At 33.1% G+C, this 24452-nt stretch overlaps 1 protein-coding gene and 1 long non-coding RNA gene across 8 annotated transcripts; one reads left to right on the forward strand and one right to left on the reverse strand.

Annotated features, from left to right (window-relative positions):
• Positions 1-11410: 11410 nt before the first annotated feature.
• On the forward strand, positions 11411-13956 carry LOC140988617 (uncharacterized). Its single transcript, XR_012177344.1, has 3 exons — positions 11411-11593; positions 12513-12661; positions 13625-13956. It is a non-coding gene; the product is annotated as an uncharacterized lncRNA (long non-coding RNA).
• Positions 13957-16264: 2308 nt separating this feature from the next.
• On the reverse strand, positions 16265-23917 carry LOC140988267 (uncharacterized). Of its 7 annotated transcripts, none has more exons than XM_073457285.1 (7): positions 23608-23917; positions 23411-23469; positions 22556-23312; positions 20370-21459; positions 17764-19150; positions 17562-17642; positions 16265-16914 (listed from the first exon to the last, which is right to left on the reverse strand). In XM_073457285.1, the coding sequence occupies exons 3-7, from the start codon at positions 23292-23294 to the stop codon at positions 16318-16320; spliced, it is 3894 nt and encodes a 1297-aa protein (XP_073313386.1). In that variant the 5' UTR covers positions 23295-23312; positions 23411-23469; positions 23608-23917; the 3' UTR covers positions 16265-16317. The 7 variants fall into 7 exon arrangements, with proteins under 7 accessions (XP_073313386.1, XP_073313385.1, XP_073313384.1 ...); XM_073457284.1 differs by having other exon boundaries at positions 23557-23917; XM_073457283.1 differs by having other exon boundaries at positions 22556-23469.
• Between the last annotated feature and the right edge of the window lie 535 nt (positions 23918-24452).

The raw sequence follows: 24452 nt of genomic DNA on the forward strand, positions 1-24452 counted from the left end.
ATATCTGGAAAAAAACAATTATAATTAATTAATTAAAACATTGAAAAGAAACACCTGATTTAACATTATTGAACACGGTTTTTACTTGTACTAGAATTACGCGAATCATGTTAGAATAAAATAACTTGACTTTGATTAATATGTTTTAATTAATTCAAAAAAAAAATAGCGTTCGAGTTCAAATTCGACCTCGATAAACCGAGATTTTTGAACGTCTTGAATTTAGACTCCACCAGCTCAATTTTCTCAAACGTGGATTGATTAAGCTTACCTTTTGATAGTAAATTAATGAAAATATTATTTCTAAATATCGGTAGGTTGTATGTGTTATTAAGTGGACGTCTTAATAGTTATTAATATAATGATGATCACTTGATTATGCAGTATGGGTTAACCACGAAAAAATATTACTTTTTTATGTTCAATATATTGATTTTTACTGTAAATATGGATATAATTGATCAATATCACGAATAAATATCCGTGAGATCGTCTCACAGAAATTTTTGTGTTAATATTAAAACCAAAGTCATGTATTTTTTATTATAATAAGTTATTAGGATTGTTTTTCGAGGTAGCTTGGCTCCTAAAATGTGGTGAGAATTAACAGAAATTTGAGATACAAAAATATATTTATATTGCCCCATTTGCTCCGCACTCGTATAATAACCGGTAAGATTATACAATAAAAAAATAAAAGATTATTGAAAAACAATAATAATAATAATAATAATAATAATAATAATAATAATAATAATAATAATATGGTGTAATTTAAATTTAAAATATTTAAATTATACAATTATCTCAGATTGTATCTTTTATAAGCCAACGGACGCAAGCCAAATGCTTGCTAGTCCATAGTACATAAAGCAAACGTCTAAGCACTGCGTAGGTGTCGTGTAAACTATAATTGAGTTGTTGTAGCAGTATAATAATAATTTTATAATATGGTTGTTAAGTGAAAGCAGGACGAATCGAGAAACTTATATGAGAAACCAAAAAAAAATGTTTCGGATTAAATAATAATTATCAAAAGATAAACATATAGCAAGTAGTTCACACGTACAAACAAAAAATATAAATTTATTATATTGATTGATTGGATCAAAATAGAGTTTAGAAGATGATCGAATAAAATTTATTAAAATATTTTGCAAAAATTGAGTTAATTTTGATAGTTATTAGCTATGAAAACCTTTTTTTGAACACTTAACTATTAAAAATTTTTTTAATGACTAAACTTAACTGACTACTAAAAAATGTTAAGTGCGAAAATGATTCGACTAGACTAGTGATTTAATATATATTCAATGCAAGTAGAACATTAACATAACGACTATATAAATAAATATTGAAGTAAATGCATAACTTAAATGAGCAAGATTTTATGGATGCGTCACTCTTTCTTCTATTTAGTAAGAAATTCACTTAAAGACTTTGATTAGTGCAACTTTGTACAAATCTACTTTGATTAGGCTTTATCAATGCTTAAATCGAAAATCTTAGTCGTAACTCAACACAATAAATTATGGTTGTTTGAGAACATTTGGATCACCAAAAATAACAAACTTTCCAATGGGTAACTTTAAACGGCTATAGTTGAGATTGTAGCACAAGTTAATCTTTGATGGTATGATATGAACAAATATATATGTGCTAGGTGAGCAACTTGATTTCTTTAAAACAATAAGTGTGAACGAGATATTCTATATTGCAGATTGTGAAAGCTTGAATCTTTTCTTCGTTATATTGCAGATTGTGAAAGCTTGAATCTTGTATTCGTTCTTTGTTATTGATGTCTTTGAAATTCCAAATCTGAATATTTATACACAAAGTCTTCTAATGGTCGGAAACATTATGATTATTTGTACTATCTCATAACATGTTGGTATTGTCAATTTCTTTTCATGGTACAATGATTAAATGAACATTTAATGTTTCTTTGCTTTTCAGAGTTTTGACTCTTTTAGCTTCTAAAAAGTTGATTGACTCTTAACATTTTTGGAAACTTTCCTGTCAATCGGAAGTTGGTAGGATACTATGCTTGACACTTTATCTGATAACATTGAACATCTTGATATGCTAATGTCTGACTGATTGGAGTGATGTTAGAGTTGAACGGTCATGTTCTAAACATTTCTTCGATAAGTCGTAGTGATACCTGGCGTGTCATCAAAATTCCGAACAAACATGACGGATTTAAAATACTTTAGCTATAATTTCAATTTATTTTAATATAATAAAAACGGATTTCAAACTTTAGTTCGAAGCAAATAGAAATCAAGTATTCAAATTCAATCATTCAATATCATTCGGAAATATCTAATAAAATATTTGGATTTAAACAAATCGGATATATAATTTAATCAAACTGAAGTTAATATTTTATCCTGACCACTTTTTTCAAACTCGACCGGACAGACCGGTTCATCCCTTTTCGATCAAGAACCAGTCACCGGCTCGGTACGGACATCGCCAAAAAACTGTTTTACGGATCAAGAACTAATCAGACCAGTATTGAATGTTTGACCTGTTGGATCGCTTCATATATCTTTTTTTTGAATTTATTTGAATTTTGTTAAAAATATTTTTTTACTAGAATTAAAACTTATTTGATTTTTAAAAAATTGATAAATATATTTTATTATTATTATTTATATATATATTTAAGATGTTTAGAATTTAAAATACATTATTTACAATATATTTTATTTTTTTGTACGATATAATGGTGTTTCGATCTAACCGACTAATTGAATCGATCCGACCAGTTGAACAATTATTTTAAGGTGGACGTTCGTTTATGAAAATATTGATGTTAACAATCAACAAGCTCTGCTCATAGTCATGGAGAACCAAATGTGGCATGGAAATTTATTTTAAAAGAAATGGTCGATTTAAGATAAGTAGTTTAAAATTAATACATAATGAGTAATTATTAATAATAAAGAACAATAAATTAATGTGATAATATATTTTGATGAATTATGCGAGACAATGTCAACTACATGAATTGAGATTTGACTTAGGGATAGATATTTGTTGTGCTATTAATATTTGTCACTATTCAACATTCAGTAGACGTGGGAATTATTTGAAAGTTCAAAACTTCATTATTAATTTTTATTTCGGATTCTATTTTTTAAGATTATATTGAGCCCAAAAAATATTTTTTTTTTCCCGAAGTCCACTTAGTCCCACCAATAAATAGATGTTATTTTGATACTATTTATATTTTCCAATGTATTAAAGTTACTCAAAACTTTAATCAAAGGGAAACCAAACCTACCAAGTCGTAGTAGACTTCATCCAACTAGTTTGGACGTATTTGATGTGTGTTCCTCGTTGGTTGTGGAACGATATAAATGAATTTATATATATATATTTTATACTACTATATATAGAAAAATTTACATAGTATTATTATTATTATTATTATTATTATTATTATTATTATTATTATTATTATTATTATTATTATTATTATTGTAGGTATTTCGGCCAATAAAAATAATTTATTAGATTATCCAACCATTCTTGACGAAGAAGAAAATGATCATGATGAACATGTCGATTGATTTTTTGTTTTTGCTTGTGACTTTAGGATTGAAGTAATTTTATTTTATCGTGAGAGGTAATATAGAGTCTATGTGATTTTTCTTTTTATTATGGATTCGTGAGTTATGTTTCTTTTACGCAGTTGGGATGTAATTTTGGTGGGTGTATTATTTTTTGGACATTTTTTGTTGTGTTGTTGAAGTCTTGAAGTAAAAATAAGTCTACTTAGCGGGTTTCTGGATCCAACTCGGTTTGAACCCATCGGCTTTTGTGCCGAGGCAATGTCAAAAAGGGACGGGGCGAGTCCCGAATCCCATTTTTCTTCACTGGAAAGTAAAGTTATCATATTTGATGTTTAGGATCCACGATTAGACATTCAATATCATTATGACAATTTATAGGTATGTAATTATTGTCCGAGATATCTAGCTGAGCATCCATTCTTACGTGTTGCATAATATTTGTCATACAATGCATATTTATATTGTCATATATGCGGCATTTGCATATCATATTAAGTGTGTTATCTTTCGAGATAAACCTCCAGTAAGAGTCACTTAGCCCTCTCTTTTGAATGATCGGGCACGAGAGCCACCCACTAACTCGACATACTAGCATACTACGATGATCCAATACTTTATAAGTCCAATATATTTATTGAGTGTGGGAAACAACAACTGACTCGATGGACCAGTGTGCCACACACTCAAGGTATCCCTTTACTAACCATGAGTTTCCAATGTTCATCCCTGATCACCAGTTCATGTTTCATATATGTACATATAAGTTCATAAACTTATACATTATGTATTTGACGACTAATTAGTTCATGTCTTTGTTTTTATCTTGGACACTTTATGTAATGTCAATGACCCACTAAACCACTAATTAGAAAATTTATTAGCTAGTAGATATTTTATGATGTGTCACACGCTTTAAAAAAATTAACGTGTTTTTAAGTCTGATGGGTATGGGGGTATTATTATTGAAGAAAGGACTCGAGGCTAGCTAATAAAAAAAATTTACAAAAATGTGCGAGAGAACATATTTTTATTGTTAAAAATATATTTTATGTTATATGATAATTTATTTTAAAGTTAGGTAGTCAAAAACATAATTTTCTTTTAAAAAGACTCATATGACCCCATATTTGGTATGTCAACAGGTTTACATCCTAGCATTAGTAGATACCTAACTATAAAAAAGAAACCCTATCTATGTCCCCTCCATTCAGCAGCTGCCATCCTCCCCTCCCCCCTATGTTTTTTTGAAAACCTTCCTCTCCCATCAAGAATTTTTGACGTATTTCATTCGATCCAAGGCTAGAAGTCGATTCAAAGAGTTAGAATATCTCAACCTTGCGAATAAAAGCAAGTTTAATATAATTCTTGACCTATCATCCAAGAAATATGTTAGGATCGGAGATTGATTTGGAGGGGATGAATAAAAAATCTCAACAATTTCTGAAAATATTTTGATTGAGTTAACAATACTGAAATTTGCTTGCAACGGTCGTCTTTTTTGATTGAGTTTCTAAAACTTGCATTACTAATCTATTTATAAATTTTGCTAGCAATGATCGTCTTTTTGAATCTTGTATCCGTTTCCAAATACAAAAGTTGTTGCTATGTCATCGTCCTTTCTGATAGATCGTACGCTTCCGGTAGTACGCATGAACTTTGACATTCAACAGAATAAAAGACTATTAGTAAGGAGAATTTTATCTGATAATTCAGCTGGGTTCTGATCCTTAACACTGAGTAAACTGAAAAATTTCAGATAATGTTTTTAGGTTTGGGTTGACTGCTCGACTTGAGATAAATTGTTCCAACATTTGTCTTTTTATCAGTTTGGTGATCTGTGACCTTTTTGCCTTCGAATAATAAACTACCAGTTTGGCTAGACAATCGGTAGGACTCTGATTAACTTTGAAAATATTTTGCTCATGAATATTCAGTTTCTTTCTTGAATTCAATATAGTTAGGCTCTCTATTTATCTATTGGATTAGCATCCTTGTTAAATCACATAAACTTAATATTTTAAGATTTTCCTCTTTTTGATTTTTGAAAAAATTAAGCACTTAAATCGAAATACTGAATTCATTGATAGAAGAAAATTTACAAATATACTGTAAATCCAAATATACAGAAATTGTTCCCTGGGCAATATCTTTTGTGATAATCTTTATGGGATCTGGAGTGCTTTCTACTATAGTCACTTGGCTTATTGGAATTATCAATTGGATTAGGTTGTTCTCTCTTGTGAGTCAGACTGAAGGATTCAATAGTTTTTGTTTTTTCCCTTTTTTGTCAAAACCAGAAGATGCTTTCAGTTAGGCAAGAACAGTAGCTAATTTATTAATTACTTCATTAATCTTTTCATTGAAATTCCTCAATATTGGTGCCAATATGAAAGTTATTTGTCTCAATCTGTCCACGAAGATGAGTAGCAATAGTTGCCTGATTCTTCTTGATTTGATATGAGAAAGTGAACATACCAATCATGCCCTGGATAAATCAGAAACTTCCTTGAGAACTTTATCCTTAAAAAAGAGTTTGGGCATCCTCGATATTCAGGTTGCTTCTTTTCAGAATGGTAATGGTTGAAGAGATGGCCGTCAAACTAGAGTGTCAGACGAGAGAGAAGGCTCGATCCTTGGAGGTTCTTTAGAAATTACAAGAGTCAGATCAAGAGCCTGAGTGCTTGAAGGACCAACCTGCTCTATCATCAATATCTCTAAGTCAATCTGGCTAACAAGTATTTCAATTTGGACTTCTAAAACTAGACTGAATGGCTCCATTACTTTTGCAAAAACTTTTGGTTCCTCCACGAACTTAGGCAACACTACAAGATGAGCTTGATCGGGCCGATCGACCATTGCTATCTTAACCACTTCTTCTTCAGTAGATTGGACAAAGACTGCTTCATCAAACACTATCTCAGCATTTGCTTCTTTCATAAGTACATCCTAAGATAGGATAACTTCTACTTCTGGAATTTGAATAATATCATGCTGATCAATCAAAGTTGATTTCTCAAGTTGTTGTTGTTGTGCAATGGATTAAAAAACTTCATCGATGTTAGCAGGTGACTGTTAGAAATTTTTATCAAAATCATGTTTTTACGTATACATGAACATGATAAAACTATATGCGGAAATAGATCGAGTATTACCTCCGGCCATTGAAAATTTTGATTTCTCTGCTTTTCTTTCTGGTTGAAATCTTCTAAGCACTCCACCCTCTCGATAGATGGTGTATATTTCTTATGAGGTGTGTGTGCTTAGGGACCTCAATCGTTGCTATTTATAGGCATCTCATACCATCAACGAGAAATTTTGGGAGCATTATTTTCAAAGGAATAATCGTGTACGCATCTCAGTTTCTGAAGTTGAGTCGGCGTACGCAACTTTTCGTCAAAAGTTTTAGGCTTCTTGGCCGTCGCCAACTCCTACACGATACGTCTTCCTTTCTGATATGAGCCATTTTACTTACATTGACATCTCCCTAACTGATGGAGAAGACACTTCTGGTGGAACTGAGAGGGATGGAAAAGTTATAGTTTCTACAGGTTGACTGAGAGAAGCTCAGTACTCGCTTTTAGTGAGGCTTTTTGAACATTGTCTAGAATGGCTGGTTTAGTTGGGTTCTCCGAAGCTGATCGATGTGATGGTCCAGCTGCCTTATTGTTTTTCGTATGAGATTCTACTGATTCAAACAGTTGATGATCATGCTCCCGAAACTTGACTTTCAATTTTAATGACACAAGATCCACAACCAGTTGATTTATCACGATATCATCAAAAGCTATTGGGCACGATGGATCATAGTTTGTTCTTTGTTCTGCACAAACTGTAATCAACTATTGAATGTGCAAAAGATCAAGCAAGTAGTCTCTCTGTTAAAGTGTTTCATCAATGATCAATTTTTACTTGGCCTAGCACAACTTTCTCTAATACTATGAATCTATCTAATTTATTTTTTTCCTCAAAAGTAGTAGTTTTAAACTCAACCATTGATAAAAAAAAAAATAAACATTCTCTTTTGTAAACTCATTCATTTCATCCATTACAAGACCAATTGGTGTCTGAACTGCTGAAACTGGTTCAGTTTCCACAAATTCTGTCATTTTCTCTTTGCCTTTACCCAAAACTAATTTAGTTGAGAATTTAGAATCCAGTCATGACCTTGTGGACAGTATTGGATCTCTTATGGTGATTCTTTTTGATGGACGAGAAGGAAGAAGGGTTGTAGGTATACTATTTTTCATTGGTTAGTTACTTGGTGTAGAAACCGGTCTTGTCTTAGTAGTTCGTGGATTATTTTGAAGGGGGGAGAAGGAGTAGACATCTCAGAGTCATTGGATTGTCGAATCAGCTTCCTTTTGTACATTGAAACGACAACCTTAATGACCTTCTGTTATGAGGTCTTCTTGGTAGCAACCAACTCTTTTCTTATTTTCTTTTTAGTAGCCATCATACCAATAAGTAGAGATGTTCAGATCCCATCCCTTAGGCTTGAGAGAAAGAATGCTTGCAGTATTGAGAGCTTTAAATTTGTGTAGAGTGACTGAATTACTGAGCAATGCTATGGCAACTTCAAATAATCTGCTGAGAGGGTTAACAAATCTAGCATATTGCTTCTCAGACTGAATCATAGCTTTGAGAATCTGGAATAAAAAAACGGACCAGTTGACCTTGACTCCAATAGCAATAGCTGCCATCACCAGAAATTTTTTAGTAGTGAAGGCATCGAAGAAACCTGTCTTTGCCAGAATAAGCTTGGCCACCACATCACCCAACAACTAATATTCCAATTTCATTTATTCTTCTTTCTAGAGTCTTGATAGAGCCACTGGTAGTAAATAAACTTAGAATTCATATCTTCAATGGCCTGCTAAAGAAATTAAGAAATAAATTCTTTCATCATTAGTGGCTTTTCCCAAGAGGCTCCGTCAATCAGCAGATTATCCTCTCCCTTTAGCATCAAAATCTTTCTATCATATGTGACTTTTCCCCTGGCATATAAATTATCTAGTTCAGACATATAATTCTCCAATGAAGAACTTAGAAAGATACTTAGTCCAAATGACTCAATCGTCTTGAAGACTTCTGAAATTGAAACATCTTCCATATAGTATATTGACTTAAAGTCAATTGCAAGAGCATTCATGATGTAATAAGGATTAGCAGGTGCTGTCATTTTCGAAAATAAATATAGAATAGAAAATTTCTGAATGAAAAGGCTGAGCAGCAGGTAGAACATCTTCTCTTATTTGCAATTCAAATTCATAGGCTTTCAAGTCTGCAAATAATTCGTGTAGCTCCATCTTGTTCAGATCTTTTGATTCACGCATAGTTATTGTCTTGATGTCTCATTCTTTTGGTAATCCTCTCATCACTTTAAGAATCACTTCTTGGTTGTTGTACACCTTTCCAAGTGCACTAAGTTCTATTATAACCCCGTTGACTCTTTCATCAAATTCAGACATAGATTCTCCAAGCTTCATGTTGATATTGTCAAATTTTTACGTGGCCACAGAGAGCTTATTTTCTTTGGTCTGCTCATTTCTTTCACACAATTGGATCAACTTTTCCCATATTTCTTTGGTAGTCTTGCACATTTTAATCTCGCTGAATGTGTTTTTGTTGAGTGTTTTATATAGAATGTCCTTAGCCACGTTGTCAAGATTTGCTATCTTATTATCATCGTTTGTCCATTCATTTCTTGGTTTTTCTAGCATTTGAGGAGCACCCTCAATGATGGAGACAATTGTATTTGCCTTCAGTATTTCATTGGTCTATATGTGATGACGAACAACATATCATCGTCTTGTTCAACTAAGCGAGCATGAATTCTGATATTTCAATCATCAAAATCTTCTTTGGAAATCATTGGAATTTTACTGAATGATTCCATGATGAATTTTTGTTCAGAGACAAGAATGAATCGCTCTGATACTACTTGTAAGGATCAATATAGAAAATCTAGAAGGGGTGAATAAATTTTCTTCCAATAGTTTCGGTTGTTTTACCAATGTTGAAATTTTCTTCTTGTCAATAAAGTTTTCAGTAAGTCTATCAGTATCAACTGTGCTGAAGAAACTTCCTAAAACTGATTTGAACAAAAGCCTATTCAATCGGGTGGTTGATAGAAGGCAGAATGAAAGATAAATGAAGGTAGAAATGTTTATGGATGTTCAGAGAATTCAATACTCATACGTCACTCATTCTTTCTAAAGTAAGGTTTGTACTAAAAGACTTTGGTAATTACAAGTGATTTGGAATTACCCACTTCAGTTAGGAATTAACAATGCTTAACTGGAACTTTTAGTGAAACTTAAGACTTAGACCACTAAAGTTCCTAGCTCACAGTTTATCTAATTTACATAGAAGAATTTGTGCACAAATATGATCCTTTAAATGACTAGATAGATAACCAATAAGTCTGCGCTTCTTCTTCGATCTGATTGTGTTATATCTGATAAATATTTTTGGCTTTTTCTTTTGCGTCAAAAAGAATAGCTTATGGGTCTCAATCTTCAACGGTAACAGGTACAAAAAAATATACGTTCATGATTGTAGATGTAGTTGTTGCTGATTCATCGTCTTTTCTGGTAACACTTGACTTTTGACAGAAACAGAAACTTGCAGTCTGATCGTTAAGACTAATTGGCATAATCAAAAGCTGTTTGACTTCAGGTTCTGATCCTTAATCACTAATCGAAAAAGGTCTTTGAATCTATCTTGTAACAAGTGATAATCTGTCGGTTTGAATTAACTTAGAAGTGTCTTAATCAGTTTTGTTAGTTTGAGCTAGCGATCATTTAGACAATCTGATTTCATTTTCTGCTTGGCTGGTGATCAATTAGGTTACTGGTTTCAATTTCTGTTTGGCTGGTGATCAGTTAGATTAGCTTTCATCAATCAAACACCAAAATTATATGTTCCAACAAGGACACATTTGTTTTTCGGATGAAAATCGGTACAAATTATTGAAAATACGATATAAATATATGATATTTGAGTACTAACTATTTCATATTTGATATTAAATATATGATATTTGAGTACTAACTATTTCAGATTTGATATTAATATATGATTTTTTAATATCCAATCATGCATATCAAATGTTGATATTAATAAAGTTGTTCATATTATATACTCAAAATATTATCTTTTGTATCAAGTTTAAAACAATTGATACTCAAATATTCATATATTATTATCATATTATCATTGTTTTGTACAGATTTTCATCCGAAAAGATAAATTTTTCATTAATATCAGTATTTTTTATACATGTTTTGGTACTCAAATATCATAGATTAGTAACAGATCTGAAACAATTGGTACTCAAATATCATATATTAATATCATATTTTTAATGTTTTATGCTAATTTTCATCCAAAAAAGACGTGTGGTCCAGGGAGTTCAAACATATTTTTTTTGTCAATATTTAATATACATGTTTGAGTACTCAAAAATTACATATTTGTATCAGATCTGAAACAATTGATACTCAAATATTATATATTAATATCACATTTTTAATATTTTATATCAATTTTTATCAAAAAAAAAGATATATGACTCAGGGAGTGCAAACATATTATTTCTGACATGACTTAAAAAAAATTTTATTTGTTTGTTTTTAAAAATTTATGAACAATTTACTGTTATTTTATTCAGTTTTTATATGTCATACAAAAAAGTACAACTCATGTTTGAATTCGAAGTTTGTTTTGAGCTCAATTCATTCATTCAAAAATATATTTTGAATTCGATTTGTTTAATATTTTATTCCGAGTTGAGTTGATAAGGCTAAGTTGAGATCAGGATGAGTATTTTGAACTTGCATTAAGTTCAAAATAACATCTTTCAAATTAAGAAAGTCACGAAAAACTTCGGCCATTCTTCTTTCACGAGATTCTTCAAAAGCACGCAGATTTCAAAATGGGCGGCGCAGGGCAGGCGATATAGAGGATTCCGCGCATCAAGTTTCCGCAGCGGCACCCCAAAGCTTCTGGTAATGCTTATGCCACCTGAATCTGTTTTTTTTTTTTTTTGGTGAAATAGATGTTTATGATGTGATTGAGATTTGCTTCATCGTCAATCTATGTTCTTATGTGGTAATCCCCTGAAGTAATTGTCCCTATGTGTGATCTTTAATTTGACGAATACCCTAAATTCTCTAGTCCAAATCACAGAGATGCCTGTAATTTTGATTTCGTGAATCGCTTCCTCCTTACGTAGCTGCCACCAATAGTTTTGGTTAGAATGACTGGCAAATATATGAAAAAAATCATCATCTAAAGTTTAGTTGAACCATATGTTGTTGCATACAGTTATGGTGTTCAGTTTATGTTTGATAGTACCTGATATGGTATTGAGTAGTAAGGAAGCTTGTGCAGGCTTGGGAAGCAAAAATTGTTAGCTTTTCGATTTTTAACATGCAAAGGAATCGTTGCACTGTTATGATCGTGCCCTGTCTTATGGATAAGTCTGTTGATTAGCCTTATGGATAAACATGCAATTTCTCTATTTTGGTTATTCAAGTTTTTACAGAAAAGATTGATATACGTTAAAGTGGATATCCTAGAAATGTCTTTACTACAAAATCACGAGCAAATTACCAAAAAAGTGGTGTATGTAAGTCTAGATTTCACATCAGTCCAACATCGCATGATATTGAACAATGTTAACGTGGTAATTACTTGTATATTTTATGTCTAACTGATATTAGGTTGAATGACATGCTCTTTTGTCATCCAACAAATAGGCATTAATTAGTGATACTTTGGAGTAGGTGAGTTGATGTTAACGATCTGTTAAACAAATTTCTTATCATGGATGGATTAGTTTTACTTGTTTGAATATTAATTGATGCCTAGCAGTTGATTGTTTGACTCTTTTTCAAACATTCTTGATCCATCCTATCTAAATAGCAACATCCCAGCATCAAGAGATGGCTACAAATGAAGCTGTTGGGCAGACATTTTTTTCAAGGTCTCCGTCCAACATGTCTCTAGGAGGAAAGGCTTCTGATCAACCAAAAAGAACGCCGGTGTCTCAAGAGGAGATTGAAGCTATCATGGTATGTAAGAACATGTGATTTGAAAATTGAAGTTGATGAATTTATTTTTTGTCTGAAATTCTTTATGAGGCTAGTGGCTACTATTATGAAGTTTTCCTATACCTTGAATCATTTAATAGTCCATTAGAATCCACTATTAATTTATTTTCTTATGTATATCATATCTCAATGTTTTGTTTGACATTCTTTTTAATCTTTGTAAATATATTAAAACTGTTCTGAAGAGTTGCATATGTTTGAGGTCCTATATGAGCATAGCTTAACTGCTTCTGTGAGATTACTTTAGAGCCTTTTGAAATGGATAAAACCAATCATTTTTTTCTGCCGTAGTATCATAATCATTACTAGCCAACAAGGTTTGCAAATAGGCTCAAACTTTGCACGCAGATGCAAACCAATCATGAGCCTTGCTCCAAAGCGCCTTTAAAGCGCACATCAAATGTAGTGATGGTGGCTTTAAGTTGAAAAATAGGTAATAATTGTTCGTTTCTGCTTATACAATGATGAATAGGTGTTATTCAAGCCTGTATGTATTGCATATGCCGGATGATATGTGGTGAAATTGCTACAAATATTTATTTTTTAATATTTTATTCTTTAGTGTCTCTCACTTGGATAAGATGTTACGTCGGCCTAATATCTTGTGCCTAGACCTGACAGTACCTAGGCGTTATAATGTGCCTTACATCTCTAGTAACTGTGGTCACTATGCTACAAACTACAAAATGCCAAATTTCTGGTGGGTTATCGTTGCTCTCTGTGAATAAATGATAACTGAGAGATGCGCAAAGAAAAGATTCCCCACTGGTACCTCTTTCCCTGAGCAAGTGTTAGATCGGTCTTGATGGCCAATAAATGATGTTTTGGTCATCTTTTCTCAAATAAAATGTGTTTTTAAGATTTTGGAATCGTCTGTGTTTTTCCAGATCCCAATTGTTAATCGTTTGTTCTCTCTTTGGACAGTTGGGCGGCTGTATGTGACCCTCGAGCAGAACATTGCTGATACTGACTGATACAGGTATACTCATGGATTATTTTCAACAGCCATCGTCGACTTTGAATGAAGTTCATTTTCCCCCCATATTAACTAAAAGTAAATATTTTGAATTGTCTTGCATCTTAGTCGGACTCATTCTCAACACAACACATTGTGTGGTCCAAATATGAATTGACAGAACTGAAATTTGTGTGTGTTTCTTTCTGTGGTTTTGATCATTGTATCTACTTTGAGCCGCAATACACGTGTATTTCTCCGAAGACAAGGCTACATTAATGTGGTTCTAAATCAGTTTTTTCACGAGAATGCAAGTCGAAGAGTTTAACGAGATGTGGGTTTTTTCTTTTTAACTATAAACAGAAGGAATAGATAGTTGAGGCAAGAGTTTAACTTATTTTTTTTCCTTATGTTGGGATAAGAGATTGTTGTAATTGGATTTCGAACTCGATATCTCGTTCCAAATTTGGGACTTTGATGTCAGATGGGATACAAACCATCTGCAGGAGTTTAACTTTGAAACCTTATAAGTTGGCATTTGTGAAGGAGTTGGAGAATGGCAGATTAAAAATTGACTCGAATTTTGCCAAGTAGGTTTGAGAGAAATACCAAGACTTGAGCGGAAACAAAAATGAATATAATCACTTACACTTGTCATTTTAAAAATTTATTTTTTTATTGCAAAAACCAATATTTTCATAATTGAGTTACTGATCGAACTGGTTTATTTTAAAAAATAGTTCACACGCTCCAACTGATTGAATCGACAGACAGAAAAACCATTATATTATATAAATATTAAATAATATATTTTAAATTCTAAATATCTTAAATGTATAAATATAAATGATAAAAATATATATTTATCCAAAGTTTAAAATTTAAACAATATGCATATAATCAAATATAATTAAATATATATATTTAAAAATAAATAAATAAAAATAATGTCTAATATTATTAAAATAATATTTTTAGTAAAGTTTAAAATTTAAAAAATCATATATATATATAACAAAAAATAAATTTTAAAATAACAAAAAAAATAAATTTTAAATATAAAATATAAATTTTTTTAAAGGAAAATAAAAATATTAAATTTTTTTTTTTGAAAAAAAGATAATGTACGAACTGGTCGGACCTGTTCTTAACCATATGATTCTTGCCAGTTTTGACAGATCATAAATATAAAAATTGGTAAAAATACATTTATTAGAAAAATAAAAAAAATAAAGCGAAAATCTTTTTTTTATCAATTAAGAACCCAATTCATGGAAATAAACCAAAGAATCAGGATTTCAAATTTTGGCAATAATGAGTACCACACATAACCAATATTACAAAAAATTAAAGTAGTTATATATATATATATACTATATATATATGAAAATAATTTTATAATTTTAATATTTTAAAAAATAAATCTATTTTAATCTTATATTTAGAAAAATTTATGTTATTTGGAGAAAAAAAAACTTATTATTATTTTTAATGTATGTAAATAAAATATTGATTAAAAAATTGTAGTTAATAATTTATTCAATAAAATATTAACACCTTTGTTTTTGATATCTTCATAAAAAGATATAACAAAATCATATTTTAAATTTGATATAAAAAAATGATAAAGTGAGTATTTAGGAAATGAGGATAAAATGAAGATTTAAGAAGATATTTAAAGATATTTTCGAAAAGTAAAGATATTTTCGAAAAGTAGAATATAAAAATAATATTTTTGAAAAAAAAAAAAAACAATTTTTTGTTTTAATTTCAAGAACAACTTATAAACTGTCAAACAACTTATTTGGACAGCTTATAAGATGTTTGTAACTTTTTTTACTAAACAAATTATGAAAATTATAAGATTTAAAACAACTTATAAACTTTGTCGCACACCTTCTAATTTGTCTTTCGATCAATAAACTTTAAAATAACTTATAAGCTCTATCACACTCTCTCATTTGTCTTTCGATCAAAAGATTTGTGTATGAATAAATGAGCTAATCATTCTAAATGAAACAAACATTTTAAATATGAATAAAGAGATTAAAAATTTAATTCAAAATATCTGAACAAAATCACAAATATAAAATTGAATAATGAATTTGAAATTTCTTGATTTGAAATCTACTGACTAAACATCATTTCAGATGAACAAACATATGCTGATTGCAGTATGTTTATAAAATTTCCCCCCATATTCTTAATGAGTTTTTTCCCAATAAATTTATGACTTGGTTCTTTAGAATGCCGGGATGCAAGACCTTCATTGAATGTTGACAAAACGAAATATATGGTATCATACAATCTCTCCCGATCCTCCAATTCACCCGACCCGAGTCCCCGAATACAGAAGAAAAAATAGACCAAGTTATGAAATGATTTTTGAAGACCTCGTACCAAGGAGAACTTCAAAGATATTCATTCTGAAGGAGATGCGAGATGGCGGGTGGCATTCAGCAGATCTTGTTTTGGTTTCCAGTCCAAGTAAAAATGTGAAACCAAAGGGAATTGATTTCCCTTCTAACCAGAGAAACTTTGAGAAAACAACAGTACAGAACATGAAAGTTATATTGATTAGAGTAAACAAGCAACAAGCAAAGAGAAGATATGATAAGAAAATAGGATACGCATTTTAAAAAACATAAGAATATAAATCGTCTCAATGTGTACTTTCTGGAGAATGATGTATCCGACTTAAATTTACTGACCCAGACACCAAAGACTCCGGCATCATTGCCTCAGATACCTCTGAAAACAAATCAGAATTAAGTAAGGTAACACATTCAGTACCATCCAAATTCAGTTCTTCAATTATACCTTCATTTTTCATGTTTGCAGGTAAACTAGTATCAAATCCTTTGTTGCTTTCCACAGACAGATGCTTCTCTTCAACTATATGGTCCTGCTGAACAATGTCAGATGCCAAATCAATCTGCATGTTAGACAGCTCTAAGGTGGATACTAGCTCTTCGGATTTCACCATTGCGAGGGCAACTTGTAGAATGGGCTTTTCATGAGTGGCTTCAGTGCAACCTTCCGCCTTCAGCAAAGTATTCATAGGATTAACGTCTACATTAGGATTGGCAAGGGCAGGGGCTTCCTCGGCACTTGAGATATCACCGGTAGAAGATTTCTTCTCAGCTGTATTGTCTTCTGCGTCCAGATCCTCTCGATGGGACTCAGGTTTTGAGAATTTCTCCCCAGCCACAACTTTACCAAAGTTATCCTTTTGCCTTTCATACAGAGACATTGCTCTCTGGAACACGAGGGACGAAATCAGTAAAATAATGAAGGAAACAAAACGATAACGAGATCACATGTGCTCCACTTTGTATCAAACCAAGTTGCCCCAACAAGGAAAATAAATCTTTCAGAAAAAAAAAAATGAATCTGGCTTAAAAATTGAAAAATTAAAAGGGGGAAATGGATCATACAAAGACAACCAACAGAATAAATGTGATAACAAATATTCCTAACGAGGTACCACAAACAGTTGCTTTTGCCCCCAGCTTGACAGTAACAGAATTTGTGACTACATTATTTTATGTAGAACCAAAACCAGTTCAACGAAATTAATGATTATGCTCAGTTATTGGTCTTTCTTTCTGTGGACATATCCTAGCAGATGAGGATGAAAGCACCTGACGTGATTTATAGAAAAACATAATTACATGCATTAGTTAGTGATTAAATATGCACACAAATTTGTCACCAAACTTACTGTTTTATTACAGTGATAAACTTGCACAAGACCGACTCCACCTTTCTGCACTAAGGATGGATCATCAATGCATGTGCGAAATGAAATTTTTTATATGCGTATCATACTATCATATAATGAGCTTCTGTGGATAAGATATTATGCGCACATTTTTCATCAATAACAAATGCACCAAACTATACCATGAAAACAGAATCGTCCTTTGGGGTTGAAAGGAAATATCTTAAAATTTGATGAGATTCCAATTTAGCTTCTCCAGATTCCTGTCATACAAAAAGGAAAATATATCAAATTTTAGATTTCAAGGAAAATATATCAAATTTTAGATTTCAAAATCCCAGCAGAACACTAAGATGAAGTTCATAACTTGATATTCAATTTTACCTCAACATATAATATTTTAGAATTATGTTTATCAGAAACTATGATCTGGTCCATATTAGAAAATCCTGAGCATTGATTCAATAAACCAGGTTCAGTAAGATCAGCAGAAATGTCAAGCTTGGAAAGGTAAACATGGCAAAGCAGCACATCATCCTTCTTTGATGTTTTAGCGGCATCACTAGTGTCCTCAGGGATTTGGGAAGCCTTAACAGGATTATGTCCAGAGCCAAAGTTCGATTGATTGACATCACCGCTCTCTGCCTGCTGGCCAGGAAAATTTTGTTCATTCCAAATCGGCTGAATGGAGTGAGAAGCCGATACTTCGTCTGCATTCTGTACAAAGTTATTCTCTTTCTCAGAAGATGACATATCCAAACTCGCAGTTCTATTCGGCCCCTTCCACAAATCTCCAGTAGTATTCCAGCCTCGGCCATCAGGCAGGTTTCTAGAATGGTCCCAACCTGGCCTTCCATAAATGTAAGATTCATCCCTCAAGGAAGTATTACTTGCATCCCAATCATGCAACGGATGACAGGGGTCGTCAACAGGATTACGCCATCCCATTGAGCGTCCAGGGCCAGAATATCTGTCAGTATTTGGTATATGGTAAGGAGCAGGATGGTTCATGTCCACTGATGGTCTAATGCCAAACATTGGCGTAAACGGCTGCATCACCGAATGAAAATTAACAAGAGGAGGAGCATGACGGAAAGGCATGAAGCCATTCACAACAGGAGAAGGCCAGCTTGGAACACCTCTCCAAGCATTTCCGTGAACTCTTCCCATGTTAGGGTCACCACTCCTTCTACGATGACTGTTTGACTTAAATCTACTGTCATCTTCAGCAGAACCTATCAAGGGGCTCTCCACCCCTGTCCGAAAGTTAGGAGGAGGTGGAAAAGACTTGGAACTGCCAGATAAATGGTTGTTTCTCGTAAAAGGAGAAGACACGGACAAAGCATCAGCATCAGCTAGTGTAAGTCCATTGCCAGGAAACATATCAATGACAGAATCATGCCGTCCCCTGCCTTCCTTACCAGAGTATTCATTCACATCTCGAGAACCAACACTCCTCTGAGTTGATTCTTCAACATCAATACTCCGCCTGACATCAGACATACTAAATTGTCTCCGATCAATACTGGTTGGTGGAGATTTTTCTGTAAATCGCCTGGGTGATGAGCCACTATCTGATTTCAAATGTCTTTCAGCAAAATCTCCCAAATGGCCATCTTCTTTTTTATCTTGTTTCTCCATTGACCAGGATAAAGAAGTCTTCTCATATCCTCCAACAGTACTAGTATAATCTCTGGTAGAAGTTAAATTGTGCCGATGTCTCTCTTCATAACCATAATCCCCGTACTTGGACTCATCTTGCTTTGAGAGTCTGAGTAAAAAAATAAGGATGTCTAAAGACGTGTTTGATCAAAACAGTATAGATAACGACATCCATTTTTCAAGAGATGTATAGGCTACAACAAAGCCGGAAAAAGATATAATAGCAATTTCAAATGACAACAAAAACCAGAAATTTCTGAATTGATAGGGTTAAAAAGAATCGGCAGTTAAAGTCAAATGCCAAGAATCAAGGATGTGAAGAGTAGCATTACGGCCATTGGTCCAAAGAACAATATCAATACCAAAACAGAAGCAATTCAATGCCTCACTAACCCACCCATAAAATTTCACAAAGAAGAGTAAAAACACCACTGTTCTAACAATAACATGAACCTTGCGTGTCGAAAAAAAGACACCAAAACTTTTTCCTCATTTAATAAATACAGTTAAGAATCATACGACAGCAGAAGAGACACTGCAACAAGAAGCGTAGAGAAGGATCAGTAGTAGGAAAGTATCAGGACAATAAAAACCAAAACAAATACCCCATTATTAGATTACATTTATAATCTTATATTGAAACAGCATACGAGAAGCATCATGAGATTTGATACAGCTAACAGAGGCATCAGAGAAAACCACGGAAAGCCAATATATTAGGATGGACAAAGTGAAACAAGTAGCAGAATCTGATCCTCTAAAATCTTCCACCCATTCATATTATTTCTTTAAAGGCTTTCAAATTATTGTGGTTGGTTGCTGCTTTAAACATTCATTACAATTTATACATGACAACGAATTTGTAGAATCCTTAAAAGTTCAAAAAAAAAAAAAAAGAGCAGAACACACAAACAATAACAGGTTTCGAAATCTATCGTTCTTTAGCCAATATTTCTTTTAAAACATAATGATTTAATTAGTGGAGAAACAGATTTTGCATGTCAACTTAATCAATTTCCTTATTCATTAACTTATGATTATCCTCAAGTTCTTGATCAAAGTATTATCTTGACCACTAAAACCATCTTTTCTCCATATCAAGCAACTCAAAAATTTCAAAGGCAGCATCTTCTACTGCTAGCATCCTGCCTCATTCAAAGAGGACAACAAACATTATAATCCAGTCCATTCAAGATAACAGACATGATATATTATTAAAGTTTAAAGAAAGCATTAGAATTATTCGTGCTCACTACTCGTTCAAAGTTGTGTCAATGTATTAGACAAATTTATTCAAAAATATCCTTCAAAAAGTTGATATTGCATACCTATGCCGATTCCTTGGAGCTAGAGAACTTGACCTTGGTGAACTGCGCAGTCTACTATGGCTGGAATTAATCTCTATATCAGCATTTCTAGATGTAGACCGCCCCCTATTAGGGGTTGAATCTATTCTTGCACCACTTCCACCTTTTTCTGCATCGAATCTTTGATCGTTGGTACTTTGGGATCTAATATCATTATAATCCACTTTTTCATTAGGTCTTCTCATGCCTTGATCATCTCTGTTCCTAGCTGTTCGTTCATCAGGGGTTGGACTATAATTGTATGCACTTGATTTTCTAGAATGATAATCAGCAACATAACCATCATCAATCGAATGCCTAAGGTCAGATTTATCAACAAAACGATCCCCAGTGGTTCTTTCATCCCTGTACTTTGATTCTCTAAGGCTCTTCCCTCTATCAAAATCACTTCCCTGTTTACCATCGTTATGCCGACTCTCTCTTTCAACATCTTCTCGGAGCTTTTCTTCCTTGTGCCTGATATCTCTATTGGCATCTTCTTTATGATTGTTACTCCCACGTCTATCTTTGTCACCATCTTCATAATATCTTTCGTCCCCATGTCTATCATTTTTTATACCATCTTCATGATATCGATCATCCCTGCGTCTGCGATCCCTGTCACCATCTTCATGGCGTTTAGCATCCCTATTTCGACTGTCTCTTTCAGTGCCCTCCCTATACTTGTCATATGTCCACTTGGTACCTCTCTCTCTATCTTCCCGATGCTTTTCATCTTTAGTTCTATTTTCTTTATCATCATCTTCACGTTGTCTATCATCTCTACGTCTGGTATCTTTCTCACCATTTATTCTATGCTTGTCATCACGATGTTTATTATCTTTGCTGGTTTCTTTGTGGCATTTTTCATCCCTTTGCCTATCATCTTTGTAGTCATCTTCATCCTTGTGTTTGTCAAGGCCATTTCTTGATGTGAATCCTCTCTCCTCACCATCTTTAAAGACATCATGATGTTTACCCCTATCACTGGAACCTTCTCTTCTCCTTCGTGTCCTCTTCTCGACTTCTTTCTCAAATTCAGAATTTTGTGACTCGTCTTGTGCAGGAAAATCTGCCGAAGGAAAAAACATTAACAATTACAATGCTGCCAACTCCTTTCCAAGGGTTAGTGCTGCTACAAAAACAACTCCTTTCCAGGGTTAATGCTGCTAAAAAAACATTAGCCACCAGGGCCCTCAAATAATCATTTTTGCATTACTCTGTGACTGATGATCCTAAAATATATATTCAAAAAAATTGGAAGAGATTTTCTCGAGCCTCAGAACAAGTCATTATAAATAAGTCCACTGGTTATAAGGTCCCTTCCCCAAAAAAACAGGCCACAATCAGGAAAAATAAGAAAGAAAAATCCCCAGCCATGAAATGTGCATACGTACAAGAAGAAACGGTGACAAGAACAAAATATGCCTTTCAATTGAGAGCAAAGATCCACCATTAAGCAAAACTTATAATGTTTTTGACCAAAATGAAATCAAATCTCCAAGTTAAGTCCAGAGAAGCAATTTTCAAAAGTGCAAAAAAAATGAACAATTGAGCAAGAAGAGTCTCAAATCTATAGACGAGCATCAATTTTTGGAAATCAAATCAAACTTTTCTCATGCTTCCAGTTCGTCAATTTGACATATTCATCCTATATCAACTTAATGTTAGGTATCCAACATGCAGCACTTGATCAACCTCAAAGGGAAGTCACAAAAAGGGGCTTTTGAGATCGTCAGAAGCTAACGGGCCCAAAGAGTACCAAACAATGTCAACTAGAATCACCCGACTATAAGGGAAAATTACCTCAATTATCAAAGGAAAACGGTGTACCTCGTTTACAAAGAAATTCTAAATTCACTAGGCTCATCTATGATAAGGACTTGGATTAGACCAAATACATGCTCCAGAAACTCAAAAGTACAAACACGAGCTCAAAAAGCCCACTCGTTCAAGACAAAGAACAAATTACCAAACATATCTTCTAAATTGAACGGTGGTTGAATTTATAATGTCGCTAATCGACGAAAAGGACAGATGAAAAATCAAAGCTCCAATCATGTTCCCACTTAACGTTATCACGAGAATTAAGCATATATATAGGGAATGGGACACCAACAATCAGAGTTTTCAGTCATATGTTCATACCACTACAAAAGTTACCTTACCAGAGTTTTCTCGGCCACGTTTCAACTGTCTCTCTACAATCAGGTCCACCTGCTGCAACCCCATTCGCTTGGCAACATCGACATCTGCTATTTTTGCCTCATCCCCTCGGTTACTCTCTGGACCCTTCTCCTTCTCCTGCCTGCGATCCTTGTCCTTACATTCCTTTCCTTCTTTTCGAACAGAATAATCACTCTCGGACTTCCTTTTGGACTCAGTTTTACTCTTGTCCTCCTTGTCCTCCACAACTACGGATGACAAACTCTCTTTTTTCTCTCCCGTACTTCCACTCTCATACTTTTTACTCTTGTTCCTCAAACTTTCACCTTTATTGCTGAATTCTTTTGATTTAGATTCCACTTTAAAGCCTTCCCCTTTGATCGTTTCATTTTCCATAACCCTGTCACTTTTCCCTATCTCATCATCACCCCCATTCCACCTGTCACCGCCAACACCAACACCAACACCAAAATCAGAATTCTCTTTCCGGCGTTTGGATGAAAAATAATTTTCAGAGGCCCCACCATTCTCATGCTCGATCATATTTTTAACTTCCCTCCCTTCTCTAACCTGGGATGAACTTTTGCGCTTCTCACCATATGCTGAATCCCGGTTAACCTTAACCAAGTTCTCATCTTTACTGCTTTTGTCTTTCATCTTTACATCCTCTTCAGAATCAGAATAATCCCTCGAACTGTGTTTATTCTGTCTATGAGATTTGTGCCTCGTACTCCTGGGCATAACTGTAACTTCCTTCGCCTATCACCAAAATCAAAATTCAAACTCCCGAGCCCTAGCTTTCCCGCACACTTTCACCAAGCAACAACAAAACCACCCAAAAATTTATAGAAGGATACCTTTACCGACAAAGTAAAATCAAGCGGATACCAGTGATGAGAGTAAATTCGCCACACAACTGCAAAGGAAGAAAAAGGATTACAACAATTCACATTCAGAAAACAAGAAACCCTAATTCAAATGGTGGCCAAACAAAACTTCCCACCAGTCGAATCTAATCAGAGAAAGACACCGTCTTTGAAATTCTAATCAGAACCTGAGTCCCCGGCGCCTGAAAATAGAACTCTTGACAATCAAAAGACTTTGACCCCCCACCCGGATCGCCCAATTCAGCCGGAGAAAACGGGAAACCTATCCGAAAATACACCAATCACTAGCAAAAAATGAATTTTCCAGCATGTAATCTGGTAATCAATAACATGGAAAAGGAATCGTGCAAGAAGACAGTAAGCGCGAAGAACAATTTGGAAAATTATAGAAGACGGGGAGATCGGAGGCCAAGTCTCGTGTTCGGTTAAACGAAACGTGAACCGTATTGGGGTATCGCGGGTAGTAAGAGGCTGGAATAATTACATTAATATTATGAAAGAATATTACTTGTACAATTAAATTTATATAATAAATTTTATAACACAAAAAATTCAATATAAAATTGTATTTATCAATATTTCATGATAAATTCATATCAATATCTCGCGATATAATAATAAAATCTCATAATTTAATTATTATAAATATCATTATACGATATTTTTGTTGTACATTTAAATTATTCTAATATTATATAACCCTGAAATGTACTACCCAAGAGATCTAGCCACGTCCGGACAAAATCCTCTCGCTAGATTTGATCCTTGTTGGACTTTATTCAAATAATCCCGTTTCCAAAAATTATTATTTATACTATTATATTAATAATGAAGACATCATAATAACTACTTATAGAGGACATCAACTTTTTTTTTCTAATTTTACCTTTATATGATATTAATATTATATTTTTGTTTTTTGTTTTTTTGTTTTAATTTCAACACACACTTTTATTTTTATTTATTTTTATTTCAACAATTCAAATATCAATTTAGTCTCTCCATAATTTGT

The sequence above is a fragment of the Primulina huaijiensis genome, chromosome 11 (genome assembly GCF_012295235.1).
Source record: "Primulina huaijiensis isolate GDHJ02 chromosome 11, ASM1229523v2, whole genome shotgun sequence".
Lineage (NCBI taxonomy): Eukaryota > Viridiplantae > Streptophyta > Magnoliopsida > Lamiales > Gesneriaceae > Primulina > Primulina huaijiensis.

What these genes read in the sequence shown, in the direction of transcription:
- LOC140988267 (XM_073457285.1), bottom strand. Translation starts at nt 23,294, where the DNA reads ATGCCCAGGAGTACGAGGCACAAATCTCATAGACAGAATAAACACAGT. An exon ending in ACGTGGCCGAGAAAACTCTG is followed by an intron (nt 21,460 to 22,555) that starts GTAAGGTAACTT and finishes TTCCTTCGGCAG; the next exon opens with ATTTTCCTGCACAAGACGAG. An exon ending in AGGACGATTCTGTTTTCATG is followed by an intron (nt 16,915 to 17,561) that starts GTATAGTTTGGT and finishes CTCGTGTTCCAG; the next exon opens with AGAGCAATGTCTCTGTATGA.